Raw genomic sequence first — 20,522 nt, 5'->3', positions numbered from 1 at the left:
CCTGCTCCCGCTTCCTAAAATCCACCCCTCACCCATCCCAGCCCCCACCCTTCATTCCCCTCTCTTTATAACACACACACACACTAAAAAAAAGTGAAGCTCAGCACGACAGCCTCACATGACAGTGACTGCAGGCCAAGTAGCGGCCGAGGGGAGCTGAGGGACAAACAAAATGCAAGCGGTGGAGCCCAAGGACTTTTAACAAAGGCAAGGAGGAAATGAGGTGATAGGTTGAGCTGACAATGTGTGTTTCCAAAAAGAGTGATGCAATATTTTTTTTTATGTGAGGAAAAAATGAGCCTATAAAGCAATACCACTGGGAACAAGAGTATTTTCTTCCTCAAGAAAACCTACAACGTGACAATATATGTTGCCAGATCTATGGTATATTACATATCGATTAAATACATCATAAGATGAATGACATTAAGTGTAGTTGTAATATAGTGTTGGTTTTCTTTCTCTTACATTCACACAATTGTGAATATATAGTTAAAAAACAATATTTTGATTTCCTGGCTATGTTTACCCTAATTTCCAAAATTCACATTAAATAACTAAATCCATATCTTTGAGTTCCCCTTTTAATAAAAGTATAGTGATGGACCTATTCTGGTACATTACCAATATTTCAGTAAATAACTAGAACATTAGATATATATACAAGTATAACGACTAAACTATTTTTTCTTCATGACGGCATGAAAAGGACTATGATATGCAATGCGCTATATTTTATTTCTGTAAACCCACAAACAGTCGGAACCACATAAACAACACTTGTGCTGGGGGAGACAACCCCACCCCAAGGACCGCATCAGCCATGCTCCCCACCCAAAGAGGTTTTGATGTGAGCGCATATGTAGTGGGGTGGAGAAAGTTTCTCAACTGACCCAGTAATCAGACCTAAAATGCTCTCAGGATGCTCTGAGAGTATATATGTAGCGGATAGTGCAACCACAAGGACATTTTAAAGGTTTTTGAATAGTTAACATGATATCTGCATGAATAATCGAGGAGAATGAAGGGAAAGAAGTTGGGAAGCATGTGTTTGGCCTCAAAAATATCCAAATACCTTCTGCACCCTGAGGTTATTTGTCATGTCAATGTGTTGATACCAGGGAATTTATTAACATTTCTTTGAGATACCGTTGAAACGATCAAGTCTAGTTTGTTTTTGTATAAAATGGCTTGAAATTAGTTTAGTTGGAGTAGTTTGTAAATGATCAAATATTCAGTTTGAATTAAAAAAATGAAAATGTGGAGGGTACTCGATTAAGAAATATAATTAACAATGTTTACCATAAATCGTTGTGTTTAGCATTCAGTGATTTCAAATTACAATGAGTAATTAGCTTTTATAAATATGCCATAAAATTGACATTTGGAATTTTAACTTTTTACAGATGAAAATAAACCACGTTACAATAGTGCTTGAAATTTTCTTTTTCCTTTTTTTATTCAATCAAGTCACATTAAACTAACATAAATAAACATTTTTATGAACAAAAGGCACACAAGCTCAAATATAAACAGAACATTTGTACAGTTTGTCTCAATCAAACTTGTCTACTGTTTAAACACTAACAGTCAGTCAGAAAAAAGAGACAGAAAGAAAAAAAAGAGGCAGAAAGAGGGAGAAAGAGATACGTTTCAATGCTGCAGCCTCAGCATGAACACTCTTCACTTCAATTCAACTCCCTCTTTCCAAAGTAAAGTGGAGGGCCCCAAGGCAACAACGCCAACAAGGGACAGTGTAACTTGGTATGAGTCCTCTGCCTGAAGGTTTACAGTACGTAGATGTCCATTTGGAAAAGTCTTATTCAAGCTCCCGTCCATTGACCGATTAAAGAGGCCCCGAGATTCAGGTCCACTAAATAGAAACACGCAACACGTTGACTTGAAACTCAAAAAACATATAGGCCAGCAGCTGGGAAAACACACTTTCTTCTTCTTTCTTTTTTTTTTTGTCTTTTGGTCCAAGTTATTGGAAGCCTCTGCTGTCTTCTTGGAATACTAAAGTCAAAGATGCCAACCGTCTACTACAGTGTGACCTGCAATGGAACTGTTTGCATTTACAGCTGAACGACTATGTCAAAAAGTTTTGTCATGTTTGATTTTCTTGAAAGTTCTCGTTAAGTAAACAGGGTTTAAGACTCCAGCCAAGTGCAACGGTTGCCGCCTACCATCCATCCATCTCTTAAAGCTCAGCACGTTTACATGCACGCAGTCTTCAAGTAGTGGTTCCTTGGATAAACTCTTGTGAATTGAAAAGGGTTCCAGTTTTTGGCTGGATTAACGTGTAAAAGGAACAATCCATAGATTCAACCCAATTCCAATGTTGACACCTATAAAGTGGCAAAAACCGGTGCATGTGAACGTACTGAGGGAGTGACGTAGATTCCCGTTGCCTCAACGGTCCAGTTGTATCCAGTTGACAGCTTCCTTTGCAAATGTCTCTCAATGTGTTTTAAGCCATTGGGTGGTGTTGGGAAGGGGCTAAACACCTGAGCAGCCTAAAAAATAAAGTGTGCTCAAAGGGCTACCGTGCTAGGTACCTCCTCGTAATGAATAACGAAATATGGGTAGCTCTGATCGTCATTGAAGATGACGTAGATCTGAGGGTCCACCCAGTTGTCCACACATGAGTCGTACAGGTCACTGGAGGCATCACGAGGGTTGATCGGCGGCGGTCGTCGCATTGAAGGATTTCCTACAGTAAACCTGCGTAGATAGACGGACGGGCATGTTTACTGCATGTAAACAATTAAACGCATTACACGGTTTTTAGACAAGTGTCTGTCTTGAGAGTTGGGGAATAATTTGGCATTTAAAAGAAGACTCGTTTAAATTTAATGATGACAAGGCTGAGTGTGCTTAAAGAAGCTTGAATAATATAAACATCAGAGCATGTGGGTTTATATGAGATCATGGGCCAAATGTGGTAAAGATATATGAAATGAGTCCATGCAATGCCACCACTTTGTTTATGTAGGGGAACCATACCACTGGATGGAAGTTAAATTGAAAGTCTTAGACTTATTTTCAAGGAGACTTCAAGTACATACCTGCCAGTGAGCACTTTGGCCAGGAACATGCAGTGAACTCCTTTGGGTGAACGTTTGGAGAAATTGTGCGAGTAGAAGGCCTTCCGGGCAAAGTAGGAACCCTGGCCAAACATGGTAGCGTGTTTGCCGCAGACACGTGGGTCAAAGTTGTGCTTGCAAATGCCTTCCACCACGTCTGACGAAGTCCCGTGGAAGAGGTGACGTTCGCTCAGCAGCCGATCCATCTCACTCATACGCCTGGACATGTACTCCTTCTTCCTATAGCATTAGAAAAAGAGGCGATCACACAATCAATCACATGAGCTAAATTCAACTTTCCTTAATAGCTAAGCCATCTATTCCTTCACTCAGAGCAAAAATAGTCACACGTTAGTCAGATATTTACGGTCCACTCAGATATGTTAAACATATCAATAATTGTTAAAACACAAGTGTGGGTGACGATCTAGTAAAAAGCTTGAATGACAAAGTTTTAAATGCTCACAACCTTGTTTGCACTAAAAACGGTAAGAACATTCGACCTAATCCGTTTCTTGAGCAAAACACGCACGCAGGTCGTTTGATGTGAGCGGATCAATCAGGCATGCACAGGCAAGAGCCAGCTCGGCGGTGACCCGGGCGTGACCTCCCATGATTCTACAGCGTGTGACCTGCCACAGAAGGCCACGGCACGCACTCAAATAGTCTTTGTGCTTGCATGCATACATGCAAATGGACACCCTTCTAATTGCTACCCTTAAGTTGTTTTTCTTCTTCTTTTTATTAATTGCACTATGCAAAATGTAATTCATTCATGCTGAGAATGGGGCATCACTTTCTGACTGTCACTTCATCCCTTTGTGAGTGCCCACTTTTCACAGTTGACAAGACTTCGCATACTCTGACCACAGCGCTTTGCCTATTGTGCTCGCAAAAGCAACATACATCACGGTCACCTAAGTATTACCTCCTCTGCTTCACTCTCACAGAAACTCCAGTTCATTCTCACAAAGCTGCACTAGAGTTACTTTCAATTGTCTTTTCTTTCTCTTCCCCCTATGCCAGCGTTTCACATCCCCCACTGTATAATTAGCTCCCTGTGAGAGTATTAACTACTTGCAACTTCAGCAATACCAACAAAAATTGCCAACAAGAAAGTTGTTACAATTTTTCTACAATAAAATGAACTGACTTCACCATGAAAATATGCCAATGCTATGACATCTTTTTATGCTTGCATCCATCATTAAGTACTAAATTTTTCAGATTATGCCAACTCAAATGCAAAGAAAAAATGTGCTAAGAATTAAATACTGGTACCAAAGTAATCCTGAAATAGTCCGTAAAAAGACACATTCAGCTAAATCGGTTCAGAAAGAATGCGTCAAAAGAGTTGATACTGAATTTAAAAACTCACCTTTTGTACTTCTCCCAAAGGAAGGGGTTTTGTACCCGGAGTATCTTAATGATCCGAAACTTGGTCTCAGCCACCGTTTTGTGGAACAAGCTGTACACGGTCCTGTAGCTGCGGTCGTCGCGGGACACGGGCACTTGTAGGAAGTCCTGATTCACCGCCATGGGCAACCATGTTTCTGGAAAAAGGCTCGGCGGGTTGGCGGTGGTTGGGGAGAGCGGATGCGAGGTCATGAGGTCCATCGATGAGAGGGATGACGAAGAGGAGGAAGAGCTGGACAGTGATGTTGAAGAGGTACCACCCAAAGTCCTGAACATAGAAAAAAGTTTCTCATTACTACTTAAGCTCAAATCAATTGTCCCAGATGATATAATAAATCAGATTTGCAAAATATCGCCATATGGAGATATGGTCACACTCTTAGGGATAGTACCCCTTGCCTCACAGTTGTAAGATTGAATCCGACACATCTTGGCCTTCACTCCCCCGTTGCGAGAACATTCACTTCATGTTCAGTGAAGACTAAATTGTCAAAACTAGTCTTGCCAAAATTCAACTGGGACAGTCTCTAGCTCAGTTGTGACCCTGATGAAGTTTTTTCACGGCCAAAAAATTCTTAATCTGGTCATTCCAATGAACTGTCATCTTTGGGCTTTTGTCAAATGCATTTCCAGCAGTCAATGAGAGTGCCAATGTGTAACACAACTGAGAGAGCTAAACCCCGAGAAGAGGGAGAGACAAATACATTTCAGATTGCACAGCAATCATGTGGTGTGAGGAAAAAAAAAAAGAAAAAGAAAAAAAACATTTTGTCATTCAACATCTCACTCTCACACCGTAAATGGAGCATGTGCCATCAGCCATAAGAACATGAGCCCGTTGTGTGTCATCAAGAGACTTTGATTAGTGTGACACTGAGTTACAGTGACACTTCCTCCCGTCCTGTCTGTCTGGTCTCCATCTCATTCTGCGGTCGAACGTCTTTATCCCCACGGGGGCTTTAGAGAATTGACACCAAGCAATTGAGAAATGGAACAATAAGCAGAGATTGGCTGCGTTGAAATTTGGGAGAGTGACAATGACCTCAACCTTTAGGCCTTGCACAGAATGTTCCTGACACACATACACTTGTTTTGGACATCAAAACTTGGGACATTGCATTCATTGGAAACTCTCAGGAACAACATCGCTCGTTCCAAGTTCCAGCTCACAGTCACGGTTCATACACCATTCAAGCGGTCTGGAACCCATTTAGCGCCCTCCATCTTTCACTTTCTTGGCTGCGAGCCTCTCTCTCTCTTTCTCTGACTCTCTCTTTTTCACTCACTGTCTCTCCCTGTACTCTGCACCCTCTGTCTCATCTGTTTTTTTTCTCCATTTTTGACACTCCTATATTTTCCCTTTGCCAGGTCCGGTACAAACAGTTCGTTCTCATCTGCCCAATGTGGGTGAGACCAGATGACTGGCATTGTGTAATATTACTGATAATAATGAATAAATACAACATATATAATGACAAAACATTAATATAATACATCTAAGAATATATGAATGTATCCAATGCCAGATAGTAGCTAAAAGAACGAAAGAACATGTTTGTATTTGCTTGTACACTTGTCATGTTTTTCTATGTGCTCGTCATTCACAATGTCGTCATTACAAGGACATTGCATTGACTTGGATATGAGCACACCAATATATGCACTGCAGACAGTCAAGTGACATTTGTACTTCCCAAGTTTGACTTTTCAAAATGTCATATTATTCAAGGCTTAAAATATACGAATAATTTCCCAAAACAAAATGTTGTACTCACTCTAGGTGGGGTGCGAGCATCACAGAGGACATGTACATGGGCCTCTTCTTGATCTGGCGCCTGAACCCAAACATGGCGTTCTGCTGGAAGCCCTCCCTGATGTTTAGGATATATTGGTTCTGGAGCGTAATGAATCGCACTTCCTTGAGACCCCTCAGTGTTGCCTTCTCTATAAGCTTGACCACCGGCTAGTGGAAAGGGGAAATAGACAACACAGACAGGGAAAAGATCAGTTAGCATTGCTATGACATTGCTGAGTGTTCATTACTGTTAATATAGAAATTGAGGAAAGTATAAAAAAAAGCCCAACGAATGACTTGGTTGGGGATAAATACAATTGGGGGATGAAAGTTTTGTCACAATTGTGATGTATTCAGATAGGCCTGCATTGATCCCACCCTGGGTGTTGTTTAAAGGATTGATTGGGGCAGAGTTAATGTGGTCAGAAGCGTGCTTTACCTCGGAGTATTCCCTCCAGCCAAAGTTGTCTCTGCAGTAGTACTTCCACACTGTGTGACAGCTAGGGGTGGGGCTTGGATTCGGCGAGGGCATTGTGAGAGGACCGGTGGGAGTGGTCAAACGCCGGACTCGGTCAAACTTTAGGTCACAAACCCGCATGGTTCCAAAGTAGAAGGAAAAAACGGAGCCCCTGAAACATACCATGGAAAATGAAAGTGTTATTGAAAATAAATCTCGGCAATTTGCATTCACAGGATATGCGGCTCTGTCATAAATTGGTCACAGTTCATAAGCAGGCATATTAACCCTGGTGTCCTGGAGCAACATGACCAGACCGCTAATTACTCAGCTAGTGAGTCAGTCTGGACAAACATAACTTACACGTCACTTGGGATCAAAAAAAGTGGGAAAATCATGAATGCCATAATGAAAACATCAATCTATGCAACTAGGAATGAAGCTGTATGTGTCACAGGATCAAAAAGCTTGTGGTGAAATTGCAGTTTAATCCTATTTTAAGGCTATTCCTACGTTTTATTTATAGGGTGAGGGACTCGGCTCAGGCTAAAATGCCAGCATGTCATGACTGCTTGGTGAGAAAAGTCTGGTAATATAAACTCAAAAGTAGGTTACAGACAAGAGGGTTATCATTTGGGATACAAAAAAAGAGATAGGCCTTTATCTAATATTTGAGTGATATCTCCCCCTCTTTCTAACTGTGTTTGCATGTTCTTCCAGTCCCTATGTGGGTTTTCTCTGGGTACTCCGGTTTCTTCCCACATCCCCCAAAAATGCATGGTAAATTGTCCATAAGAATAAGTGCGAGTGTGAATGGTTGTTCGTGCCATTTTCCCTGCAATTGGCTGACCACCATTTCAGGGTGTGCCCCACCTAATGGCCACAATCGACTGGAATAAGTTTTAATTAAGAAAATGCAACAATAAAAGTGTACACAATGTTGTAAAACTAAAAATGGAAAAAAAGTTTTGCCAAACATTTGAAAAATGCTTCTACAAAGTGTAAAACAATTATATTTTTCGCAAGTTTTTTAAACTACACTCCTATTAAATTGCCATCACATTGAGGTGTAACAAAAAGTAGATGAAACTATTTTCCTAACCTTCTGAAGAAAAGTTTCCTCTAACCAGACTCCACGTTTCAATAACATTATTGAATGTGTTGTGAGCCCTTTAAGATTAAAACCAATGCCTTCAATAAAAAAAAAAAAAAAGCCCCGAGCAGTGAGTCCCTGGGGTTAAGCTTCACACCATGGTCTTGCATTTCACCTTGGATGCTAGATTGGAAACTTCCAAATACTCTGATGTAGTCCATCCACCAATATTTGTATTCCAACAACTTTCCAAAGTTTGTCTTTTCTTGAGTTGGTGAATTTGAGTTATTCTTAAATGCAATTTGTGATCATCCAAGATGAACACGTACAGTAAACTATGGATGAGTGTTCTGCTTGATGGTTTTATTGCAAATAAGGTAACAAGTCACGCTTGCAATGAACTGTATGCATTCAGAATTTCCACTTAGTCATTGTGTGGCGGAATGTAAGAGGAATTGAAACTGGAATTAATACATCAAACGCATTGAGAGTAAAAAGGGAATACATTTTAACATTAATGCACCCTATTAAAGAAAGTGTTTAATGAGGACATTAAAATGAACTGCAATTTTAACAAACCAACTCAGAAGAAGAGGAAAAAGGAGTGATCTGAAAAAATACACAGCACAAGTGAGTTGATTCCAATAACTACATTCTTAATTGTTTCTGTGTTTGGATTGAATTCTCTCCTTTTGTTTTCCTTATTAAAGCCCTCCGGATGCATCCGATATTCCCCAATTTTGCATACATAAGCAAACCTGCCTATATTGATTTGAGATGTACAGTATATTCCAGAGGGACAACTACATTTCCAGATTTCATTGTGAGTATGCAAAGTGCACTTTACAGCAATAAAAGGTAGTTTCTTCATGTGCCTGATCCCCTTTGTGTCTCCCACTGTGTGGCCCTAACAGGCAAATATTTGGACAGCAGACAGGACAGTGATTTTCACAGACTTTTCACTGTGCTCTGCCCTCCCTTTTTCCTGACGGGTTTGTAATGTTCTAAAAATAAAATTCCACCAGTTAAATTAAGTGCACTCAAACGGAGTGCTTTCGACAGAGCGGTTGATCAAAAGTTTGGAAAGAGACGTGTTGGGACTGAGTATGGCAAGGATCATCTTGATGACTTACATTTTTAAATAAAAAAAATTGAACATCTATTGACGTGTGAACGAGGTGTGCTAAAGGTGTGGAGAGAGAGGTACTGTAGAAAAAAAAACTGCCAAACCTGCTTTGTACCTAACAGCTGAACATTCACAGTTGTAAGGCAAAGGGCGAGGCAGGACGGTTGCTGGAAAGAGAACAAACCATTCCCTGCCTCAAAAAGTTAATAAAACTCACAGCATTTTGAAAAAGGCTATTGATACCTTCCCTGCATGCCCTTTTACACACACACACACGCCTTGAAATTTTCTCACGGGTGCACAAGGACAAACAGACACACACGAACCTGCATACCAACATCAGTCATGCTACTGTGAACGTCACAGACAAGCAAAAAAAAAAAAAAAAAACAACACAGGAAAATGGAACGCTCACTCACATACATTCTTTATACAGACTCATGTACGCACAAGCAACCCTCTTTCAGCCATGCCTGGATAAAAGGTTGATAAGATCGGTTACCAAATGCTTCGGTCATAAAAAATACACCCACACCCAGATATGCAATTAAGGCTGTTGTACTATTATTCAAATTATTGTGTTCAATCTTGATAAGTTTGCACTTTAAAAACCTTTTTCCTAAGTTAGCATTATACTTGTTTGTGGGTGGAAGTTTCTCTCTCTACAAATTGATGGTTAGAACTTAGAGATGTCGCTTTATTGTCCAAGGGATAATTTGTTGTTACCACACTGGGGACATTTTCACCAAAAGCATATTTACAATAGTCTTGGTAATTTACAACACTGACTTTTAAATTACTCCCATGTTTGCAATGTGAAAATGTTCAGCTTTAAAAATAATTAATGTATTTTCCACCCAAGTCTCAGGAGGGGTGTCGGATCCAGTTAACTATGAGCAGGAGGTGGGGTATACCCCAAATTGGTTGCCAGCCAATCACAGATGTCAAAACGGTGTAAATAATTCAATTTGTTTAGTTTAACAATAAAGATGATTTATTAATGCATGCACCAAAGAGAAGATAGGCAAAATATATGCTTACAATTACAATATCTACTTCAATTATAGTCAGGATTTCCCTCAAAGTTTTGACACACACTACAGTTGATCAACAGATTAAAACCTGTTTTAATGAAGAGTGAGTTATAGAACATCTCCATTGGCAACCGTCTATAAAAACAAATATTTTGTTTGTGGAAGGGCCAGTAGTCAACCCACTACACTACACTGCATTTTAGTCTAATAGTCAGTTGAAGAGAGAGCATATTATGTTCAGTTGTTTTACTTTGTTATCATTGTAAAGGGACAATAAGCTTCAGTGATGCATTTGTTAAAAGCACAATTAGAGTGCAGCTACGTTATGTTCTTTTCTGGCCTTGGCAGGTCTTGTTTTGTAGTTTTTACTTCAGGCATTTTGAGTTACAAAAACATACTTGGACAAGGGCAAAAGATACACACTTGTCTAATGTCTGTGCTGTTTTTTTTCCGTGAGAACGTGTTCCAGTTCTGTTCTAGACCAGAACATTAACGTTATGGTTCAGGGTGTCCCCATGTTCAGTTCCTTGGCTTTGAGATTCTAAAACCTGCCCGAGGAACAAAATGTGAGAGACGTACGGTGCAGATAGATAACTAAATCAGACTCAGAGGCTTACAGAGACGAAGGGAAACACTTTTTCAATGTCGATGTTGGTAAGGAAAAGAAAACAAGACACCCATGTTAAGCCTCCCTTTTAAGATAAGCGAATAAGGCATGAAAGAGGTTTAGCTAGTAGTTTAACACAAATATATCAACATTGTTTTCTGAATGGAGATGATGATAAATCTAGGTAGGTTTTAAACAAATATAATTTTTAAAAAGACTGTCTCATATGAGACTTAGTCTTTAGATAAAACAAGCTTCCGACTGAATTGCCATATAATAAATTGAGGATGAGTAACAATGACCTCACCCTGCTGATTCATGGTATCATGCTAAATGGACAAAAGGGTACACGCTTATACACATAACTCATGTATACAATCACAACAGTATGAACGCATAACGCCATATCATCTTGAATTATATTCCAACATCTTGACACAAAATGATCTGGGAGATCAATCTGACCTAAAGGAGCAAAATGTAAGACTGGTCACCATAAATTATACTCTGTGGACCGTGTAAGAACTATTTGCCCCCCGGCGCCCAAAAAAAATTGTTTCTTTAATGTCTATTGAAATATTTGGGCCATTGAATGAATAACTGGAGAGCAAAACTTACACATTGCTCCTTTAAGAATGATGACATGCACACAGTGTAGTGTCAGGTCACTTTGCCCTTAGTCCTCTGTGACTCTTAATGTCAGTTAATGACAAGCAAGCCTTTTATCACCTGGATAACAAAAGAGTCAAATCTCATGCTCTCCTAAGGGCCAAAAATGCACAGTGAGACGCAGACACATACGCACACACATGCTTTGTCAGGAGGTTAAGCAAAATTAGTTCACTATATCATATGCGGACACAAATTCCAGGATATGGGACTGGGACATTTTGTTTTCTAAAATGTAACAAGCTGTATTCTAATCATGAGAGGAATTACTGAAAGTACAGACATGCTCTCACGTTTAAAAACACATGTTCAGCAGTATAGCACTGTTAACCAATGACTGGACTTCCAGCAATGATTGCAATTCACCATGACTACCTAGAAGTGATGACGGCAACATTCCCACACATCGCTGACTTCACTGCAAAGGCGGATAAGTCCTGTACATCATATGGCTGGGATTAATGTGTGCTGTAGATACTTCACACAAGGGAACTGTGTAGCACACTACTCACACTGAAAAAAGCAGAATCGAAAAGAGCTCCACATGACCAATGACAAAATATCTTATTGTTGCCATAATGCTGGTCAAGCATGTTAAATCATCTGCTGCTCTTGAGCAGACTATCGATTTTATCATTTGGCTGAGGTAACCACAGAGCTCAGCCAATGTGTGCGTGTGTGCTCTCATGAAAAAGACTGACTGGAGTGAGCCTCTATTGAAGATCATCAAAGAGATGTGGCACTCAGCTAGCACAGCAAAAAGCTTGAGCCTCCATCAGAAGGACTCATGAAGCACTGAATTCAACGAAACTGTGATCAAATCTCAGGATTAACTTTTGCAGTCTCTACGCCAAATAAGCAAAACACATCCCTCACTGCTACTGCATTGTAGTAATAGAAAAACAACCATAACGCACGTATGTAATTACAAAGTTGGCCAGGAAAAGATGAGAGAATCAAAATCTAGGAAAAAAAATATTCAATTAAAAAGCATGTGTGTGGGGAGGCATGCATCAGGCATATGGACCAACTTAATCGTAAACCTTATTGGCTGAATGATGCTTTTTTTGGATATTATATATATTTTGTGTTTGCCCTAAATTTGCCTCCTTATGTTAATTACCACTTTATTATCTGTAAGCGATTGCCTTAACAAGCCAAACTTGATAAGTAGTTGGACTCGGTAGAGGTATTTGACACGCTTGTTATGTGCTTGTGCAATGATTGGGTTTTCCCTGAGCGTAAAGTTGTACCATTAACCATAAACCCAACTGATTTTTGTGTGAGGGTTTTTGTTTTCTGTAGGAGGACCCTACACAAAAACAAAACAAAAAAATAAGCATACAACTAAGAAAAGATATGCTATATTTGTGAAAGACAAAAGCGTGCCCATCCATTAAAATGATCCTATCATTGTGGCATTTGAAATATCTGTCATGTGAGTCTGATGAATCTCTATGAGGGTAGAAAACACCAGTCAAATTTGGTATGACATAACCAGGTGCACATCCAGTTTGAAGAGCACTTTGCATGGAGATTTGTTGAAGTCAACAACATTGGCATAAATCTTCACAAGTGCACGCAAACCAGAAAAGTGGGCTCTAAGGCCAAGCCCCACACACATAGTACCTTAAACATTGTGCTCTGGGGTTAATGTGATGAAGTACTACAATGGTAAACAAAATAATTGACTTATGACAGCTATATACTTGATGACGCAACTAACCCAAAATGAAATGCCATGCAGTGTTTACAGTGCTACAACTATGGCAGTTTTCATCAGCGGTTGATCATCGACCAAAATCCCTGTTTTCTTTCTCTGTATTAAAGCCCATTCATCATGGATTGAAATTCAAGTCATAATATGAAGTATCAGCTCATTCACACACTGATGATGCAGTACAAGAAGTACAAGAAGTGACAATGGATGGATTTATAATACATATATAATATATATAATTATTCTGACAATGTCATAAGAACTTCACTGCCTTACTTAGAAATTTTTGATACCTCTTAAACTCAGATTCCAGTGTGTGCGAGCTAACTAGACGAAACTAATTCATAATGTAGTATTTCTTCTAGTGCCTATAGCTCATCAAAGGTAAACTAACAATGCTCACCTTGTTTAAACTGCTTTAAGAGGTACTTTTTTTCTATTTCGAACAAGGTCACTATGCATGTTCTCATTGTGTGTGACTATGCATGCATATATAGTACAGTTCCGCAGGAAACGGCATGCTCCTTTGTCACCCCGCCATGGTTTGCCAAGTACTTGCATGTCTATGTGTGTAACTTGTGGGCGTGTGAGAGGAGAGTGAAAGAGAGGTTTATCTCTGTCTGCTAAACTGAGTGCGTGAGAGCGTTGCAATCCACTGAGCTTCTCTCTTCTCATTCGTGTGAGCATCTGCGTGCAGGGTAGAGGGAAAGAGAGAGAGCGAGTGTGTGTGTGTGTGTGTGTGTGTGTGTGCACTCTATTGTGTGCATGTCTATGACCGAGGGAGGGATTGAAGCTGCCAAGTGCGGCTGTGTCAGTGACCACACAAGGGGGTCACGGAAGTTCACCACGCTCTGCCATGAGTGTTCTAAAGTCTGCTTAGGACAGAGCTGCAGCCAAGGAGAGGGCTGGCTTACAGGAAATGAATCACAAATATCACAGCAGGGAGTTGGGAAGTCATATGGTGAGGAGCTGATAAATTACCCTTGGAACGATAATAGCAAAATAGCCCTACACATGTGACTAGAGACTTACCCTCACATTCTTTAAAAGCGATCTGGTTTCTTTTTACACATGTATTTCAATACGCTTACATTTATATGACAAACACACTTGCATTATGTTTAGATGCTACCCTGCAGTTTGTCAGCAGAAGTGAAACCAAAGAGGTAAGCATGTTTGTAGAGTTTCCAACACAATGAGTGTGGAGTAGCTTATCATGGGCCAGCAGCATATCAGCTTACACCACCATTGTTGTCATGACATTGGCACCTATCCATTTACCACGCTGCATCCTTTAAAAGTACTAGCATCTCTACAGTATCTATTGAGACAGCAACCAGCTGCACAGCAAAAGCATTATAAACCTCCATTGTTCACCATTTGCACAAACATACAACCCTATAACATGTTTCAATGTCATAAAGTAGAAATAATGATGTCTTTGGTGACTACACAAGGCATTCATTGTAAAAATGAGCACTTGACTTATAATCATAGAAAATATGTTTGACCCTGAGAATTTAACCACCACTTACTCACTTTGTGAAAAGAAACTTCTAATATACTGTCTATGGGGGAGTATGCACATGCATAAATCATTACCTCCTTTTAGTGATTTAAATCGCATGTTAACACCTATTCCATGACATTAATAGATCAAAATGATCTGTTTATAGTAGATTGAAGTTAGATTTTAAGAAATATATACGTATAATAATATTAAATAAAAGTTCAGGCAGGGTGTTGTAAGTTCTAAACATTTTGTGTGTTGATTGTCAACACAACTTTAAAGGTCAAATTCTAGAGTGAATATGGACCCATCTTAAAACTAAAATCCCCTAAGAAAAACACACACAAATATCATGTGCCAATGACAACACACAAGCTGCAATGCAAGGGTAGTTAGAAGTAAACACTGGGGGTGTAGTAGTGACACTTACTGGTACTTGAGCCTGACTTGGTCATTGTCCGGGTTGCAATAAAGTCTCTCCAACTGTTCTTGGGATTCATCTGCTATGCTTTGCCACGTCTGAGTGTCACTTCGGCGGATCTGCCAGTGGAAGGGCAGAACCGTGTGGTGATGGGCACAGTCACTGCCATACACACATTGTCCTTGGAGGAAATCCACACAAATGTCCACGCAATCTGCCTGGTGTGTGTGATACTGAAGCTGGGTGAGCAACTCAAACACTAAGTCCAGGGAGGCCTCTTCACTTTTATCCTGAAAAAGCACTCCTTTGTCAGCCTGTTCGGCTTGCGGGAGTGGTGGGAGGGAGTCCTGGAGGCTAATGCAGTCTTTAGTAGGGGTGGGGTTCGGGTGCGTTAAGAGGCCATTACTTTTGATGGCTTCTTCCTGGTGAGAAGCCTGGGGTGCGACAATGGGGGGTATATCCCTGCCGGCTGACGTTATTGTCCCGGCGCCCCCCGCGGCCCGGAGGCCCGCCTTAGGTCGCTCCCCACGCCTCTCAGTCTCCTCTAATTCTGCAGTGGTATCCGCCATCTCTACATCTCCCGTCTCCGTAGCGGCGGCGTCAGAAGCCGGCGATTCTTTGAGTCCGCACACGGGGTCGATGCAGTTCTGTTTGGCCGCGACCGCCACGCAAAGGTTGGCCGGCGTGCGTCCAGCCTGACTCCGCGGCACGAACACGCCATCCCCCGGCATGTCGTTGCTGAGCAGAGTGGTCAGGATGGGCTCCTCCAAGGCGCGGTGAAGGCATTTGGCGTCTATTTTCCTCGGCTTCTTTTTGAAATAAGGTTTCACAAGAGGTATTTTGTCCGCAAGTCCCACGATCGTTTGTTCCGTGAAGTCCTCCCCATCCCCAACGTTCAAACTCACATCCAGCGAAATCCCAGTCGGCACACTGTCTGTGGATTTCTGGAGAATGTGCAAAGTTTTATCCATGTTGCACACCTGGGGGAAAACAGGAGATAAAGAGGTAGTCATTAAAGGTAATGCCTATAATCTCTTAATCTTTTCCCCTAAGTGAAGTCATCCTGGCGAATAAAGCGACGATTAATAAGCTTGAGCGCTGTTAACTCAAAACTCGCCTTTCCTTTCCTGGAAAGAGAGCCAAGCCAAACCAAGCTGGCCGTCAGGATCTATGTGCTAAAACGAAACCTCTGCCGCATTTAACACCTGCGACACGGCGAATAAACAACCTCCTGCTACTGAATAATAACCTCCAAATTACTGCACATCGAGATGAAGAAAAAAACGAGAACAAAAATCAAGCCATTCGCCACAAGCGTTAAACCGAAGCGGAAAATACATTACCTAATTCCTGTCAGGGTGGGAGTCATAAACATCAGCTTCGTTCATCTTGTGATAATTGTATAATGCCGCTTTTATTCGAGTGATCTGAATTTTTTTCTCTTCAAAAAGGGTTTTACGCCTTCTAGAAAGAGCGATAAAATCAAGGCTGTGACACCAAACTACCCTCTCTCCCTCCCGGGACGTTGTATCTTGATCACGGGAGTCCGATACGCAGCCTCGGGTAGTCTACGTGCCCCGTACTCATCGCTGCCCCCGCGCAACTTTGCACGTAGCCCACCACACACACACACCCGCACAAAGCGCGCTCTCTCTCATATATATACACACACATCCACTGCGGCGGAACAGCGACTAAAGACCACCGCACCGCGCACCAGGCACTGCCTTCTATCACCCACTTACTAGCTTAGCCTCCCCGGGTTAGTTGGAACAATGTTCCCATGGCTGGTACGATGCTTCCCAATGGCCTTCGGATCTTGCGTTTTTTCTTCCATTAAACAAGAACAAAGAAACATATACTCTTCCCTACGAGTTCACACGAAAGAGGAAATAAAATAAGCAAGAGATTTGCCACTTACCTGTGCGATAAAGTCCCCCCTACCACCACCCAGACCCCTATCAGGTCTCGGCGTTCTTTGGTACGTTATACCCGGTGATCATGTCGGCGAAGCCCGGGTGGAGAAGTCAGTAGTGATCGTAGTTGGGGAGAACCTCGCAGTGCCTCTCAGCTTCTTCCCCCGCCGCTTTCGTGCATGTCCGCCCGTTTCTTTGTGTCATTGAGCCGTTTGGTTGAAGTGTAAGCAAAGCGAGGGGAGCTCAGCTGTGAGAGGAATCGCTTTGCTTGTGCTGACTCTCCTCTGCCGGGACACGTCCCGCCTCCCAACCTGCTGGAGGGTGGGACTCACTCGGCATCCCACTTTCAGCTCCACGCAGCAAGGGCATGAGTCGTCTAGTGGTAGCCGGAAGAAGTTGCACATGAGGCGGACTCACTTGGTGCCTTTGTTCCTCCTGCTGTGTTTACAATGGGGAATTGGATGGCCCCTGAGTAGCATTTAAAGCTCAATTCGAAACGTCTGTTCAAGAGGTGAACACATAAAAATCAACAAATGATCATCAATAATGATCATTCACAAATGTAGCCCTGTTTTCTCCATAAGTGTTATTTTGGGGCCTTCACAATGTACCGTATTTTCCGGACTATAAATTGCAGTGGCTGTGGGCGACCTGGGTTTGAATAAAGGTCGGTCCCCGGGCCTGCGTGGGTTTTCTCTGAGATCACCGGTTTCCTCACACATTGCATGCATGGTAAGCTGATTGGACACTCTAAATTGCCCCATAATGTGCATTGGTTGTCCATCTCCTTGTGCCATGCGATCGGCTGGCTTCCGATTAAGGGAGTACCCTGCCCCTGGCCTGAAGTCAGCTGGGATAGGTTCCAGCACCCCTGTAACCTCAATGAGGATAAATGAGAGGACAGATTATTATATGACTTCACATGTTTTTCTTAGACTGAACCACAAGAGGGTGCTCTATAATATATATATAAAATAGAATACGTATTGTGACTTGAAATAGTAGTCGTGTACAGCCCTAGTTATCCGAATAAAAAATCCCACTAATATAAGAATCCATTAAAAATATATGAATTGATGTTTATATGACATGCTTTCGATATAATCACATTTCTAACATTGCATTGTAAAAGTACAAAAAGGGAAGGTTTTCACCACATGGAGACCGGAAAATACTTTTGAGGAAATTATTCAAATATTTTTACAAAACTAGATTTCAGGGAAATCCTTTGAGTAATTGTGGGGAAGTTCTGCTAACAAGTGAGCAGGTGAAGGGAGAAACCACGTGAGATAGTACAAATACGTCTTTTATGGTCTGATGTAGCAACTGCAAAAACATGCCTCCGGTTATATTCTTTGTCAAATATTGAATCGTATGAGGATACAAAACATTTCAAATAGTCAAACATTAAATTTTCATTTATTTCCCAACACACAAGCAGAAAAAGAAAATGATGGCAAACTCTTACAGATTGGTTCTATCAATCGGAAGACTGTTTCGCTTTCAGTAATGTTGCAATATTTACTGACAGCGTGTCGAGTCAGTTTCCATTCACTCACTCCCTGTTTAACAAGAAGTACGTTTTTCAGGAACCTGCTGTGCTGTATGGCCTTGGGCCCACAGTGTCATTGTATGCTAACAAGCTTGTTCCCCTAGACAATAATGTCTGCTAATAGTTGAAGATTGCTGCTTAATTGTTAATACAACAAAAGAACTAAAATAGATTCTGCATGAAACAATCTGCATTCATAATTGTATCCAAATGGAAAATAAATAAACACAAATTACAATGAATTATAGCTTTTCCTACTATAAAACCCATCAATGTTGAAGAAAAAAGAACATTTGGTGTTTGTTGCACATGAATTCCAATGTAAACCTCCTTGCAAGAAACTAAAATGAAGTGCTTAAACTGGCTATGCTCTCGGAAATAAGGCAAAGAGTGTCCAGTCATCTTCTGCTGAAATACTGATCCTGTCAAAACAGTGGAAAGTTGGTCATTGGAAAGGACAGGCTTACCCATTATAAACAGGGAACGGCTGACTCATACAGGTATAATTGCCTGGATATGTTCTGGCAGTTCTGGAGCAGTCTTCCTTGGATGATATGCGAAAAGATGAGCCTTTGCTCAAGCCTCAACATGACTGAAAGGGTACTCTATCAAACAGATGTCAATTAGCTCTTCCAGCACATTAAATAAAAACAATAAAATATTCAGCTACCACAGTAAGCTTTAATTGTTGTCATAACAAAGATACAATGGTAAACTCGGGGCCAATGGATTTTTCTACAATGAGACACCACGAGGCATGCACATTTTACTTGCAGCGTAAAATACCTGAGAATGGGGACAAAGGTCAAACGCTGGCAAAAATGCAAGGTGAGAAGTAAGAGCGGCATATTAGAACACAAATAGTCAATTGGTTTCTACTTTCAAATACTACTGTGCTTCTGTTTAATACGTTGATATGCTTTTTAGATCATATTTTTTCATGTCTGCACAGGAGGCATGCAACAGGCTTGGTAAATTAATTGTATGTGTCAATCAACTTTGTGGGGTTTTTTTAAATAGTAGTGACTACAAGGGATTCCGTCAGTTTCATAGCAAAACATACCAGCCCGCACCATGGCACTACCACTACCATGCTTCACTGACGAGGTGGTACTCTAAACTGGTATTGTTCACAACAGTGCTGACATCAACGGGCTGTCACTGGCACAACTGACATGCTTTTGTCAAACACGCTGATGCAGACAGGCTGCATAAGGTCGCTTGTACAGTCTGTTCCCTCCGCTTCATGTTTAATGGCGTCCAGCAAACCTCCAGAACCAAATAGAACTGCAGAGAAATCTGTTGTGTAGAGAGGACAGTAATGTTAACCTCAATGAAAAGATTCTGCTGCACTTTATATGCGTGCAACCATGAAAGAATAAGAAACAGAAAGTTTGTTTCCAACTGTGATTATCGTGCCCTTCATAACCATTAGGAGGTTTTTGAAAATACAATAAATATAACCTTAACGGCCTTATCTTTAATTAGTCGATTTCTAAAACCATTCTGAAGGTTCATTGCTATTACTTGTGTGGATCCTACAGCAACCATTAAACAAAGTATTGAATATATTCGTGCAGGTATTGTCTGCGTTTGTGTCATATGAGTCACATGGCAAACCATGCGTATTGGTGATGTTTACAGTTGAGAAAGCAAGGGTCAATATTAGTGCTGATCTCTACCTAGTCTCATGTTGAAGAAGCACATGACTTTTTTTTTTTTTTTTGCACAGCTCAAGACTTCTAACGTGCATAAAGCGGACTGTGGCCGGCCCATCGAGGTGTCTTATTGTAGAAAAACCCATATACCCACTCACCAAAACTCAGGTTCAAAGCATACAATCAAGGATTTATACTCCTAGGGAGACCTTGTATGTGCAGTCTTTTTATTATTGGCTCAAATAGCTTACCGTTAATGTATAGTTAAGGTTCAAGGGGAGAGGAGGAAGTGAATGGATGAAAGAAAGAAAGGGGGGAAGGGGAGTGACTTAATAGAGGTTGAGTGTCATTGAAACACAAGCTTCTTTGGATGAGGGTCTCTGGGTCAAAGCTGAGAGGGCAGGAAGTAGCAAAACAATATCCGGCATTTCAGGTTGAGACATCCCACCCCTCTCTATGCCT

The 20,522-nt window shown here is 41.1% G+C and overlaps 1 protein-coding gene across 2 annotated transcripts; it reads right to left on the bottom strand.

The window, feature by feature from the left end:
- Positions 1–1,434: 1,434 nt before the first annotated feature.
- Positions 1,435–17,188, bottom strand: tiparp (TCDD-inducible poly(ADP-ribose) polymerase). 2 transcript variants are annotated; one of them, XM_077723041.1, is made up of 7 exons: positions 16,856–17,188; positions 14,944–15,914; positions 6,737–6,926; positions 6,278–6,465; positions 4,465–4,770; positions 3,069–3,326; positions 1,435–2,724 (listed from the first exon to the last, which is right to left on the bottom strand). In XM_077723041.1, the coding sequence occupies exons 2-7, from the start codon at positions 15,903–15,905 to the stop codon at positions 2,535–2,537; spliced, it is 2,094 nt and encodes a 697-aa protein (XP_077579167.1). In that variant the 5' UTR covers positions 15,906–15,914; positions 16,856–17,188; the 3' UTR covers positions 1,435–2,534. The 2 variants fall into 2 exon arrangements, with proteins under 2 accessions (XP_077579167.1, XP_077579168.1); XM_077723042.1 differs by lacking the exon at positions 16,856–17,188 and adding an exon at positions 16,278–16,517.
- Between the last annotated feature and the right edge of the window lie 3,334 nt (positions 17,189–20,522).

Source organism: Stigmatopora nigra, chromosome 8 (genome assembly GCF_051989575.1).
Source record: "Stigmatopora nigra isolate UIUO_SnigA chromosome 8, RoL_Snig_1.1, whole genome shotgun sequence".
NCBI classification, from domain to species: Eukaryota; Metazoa; Chordata; class Actinopteri; order Syngnathiformes; family Syngnathidae; genus Stigmatopora; species Stigmatopora nigra.
The sequence above is the reverse complement of the archived record's forward strand: the minus strand, read 5'-3'. Positions and strand labels throughout refer to the sequence as shown.

Bases quoted from the DNA above. Each gene is read 5' to 3' on its own strand.
- tiparp (XM_077723041.1), bottom strand. From the start codon at position 15,905: ATGGATAAAACTTTGCACATTCTCCAGAAATCCACAGACAGTGTGCCG. The intron at 6,927-14,943 runs GTAAGTGTCACT...GGTATGTTTCAG, and splicing joins CAAGTCAGGCTCAAGTACCA to GGGCTCCGTTTTTTCCTTCT. The intron at 4,771-6,277 runs GTGAGTACAACA...TTCTATGTTCAG, and splicing joins ATGCTCGCACCCCACCTAGA to GACTTTGGGTGGTACCTCTT.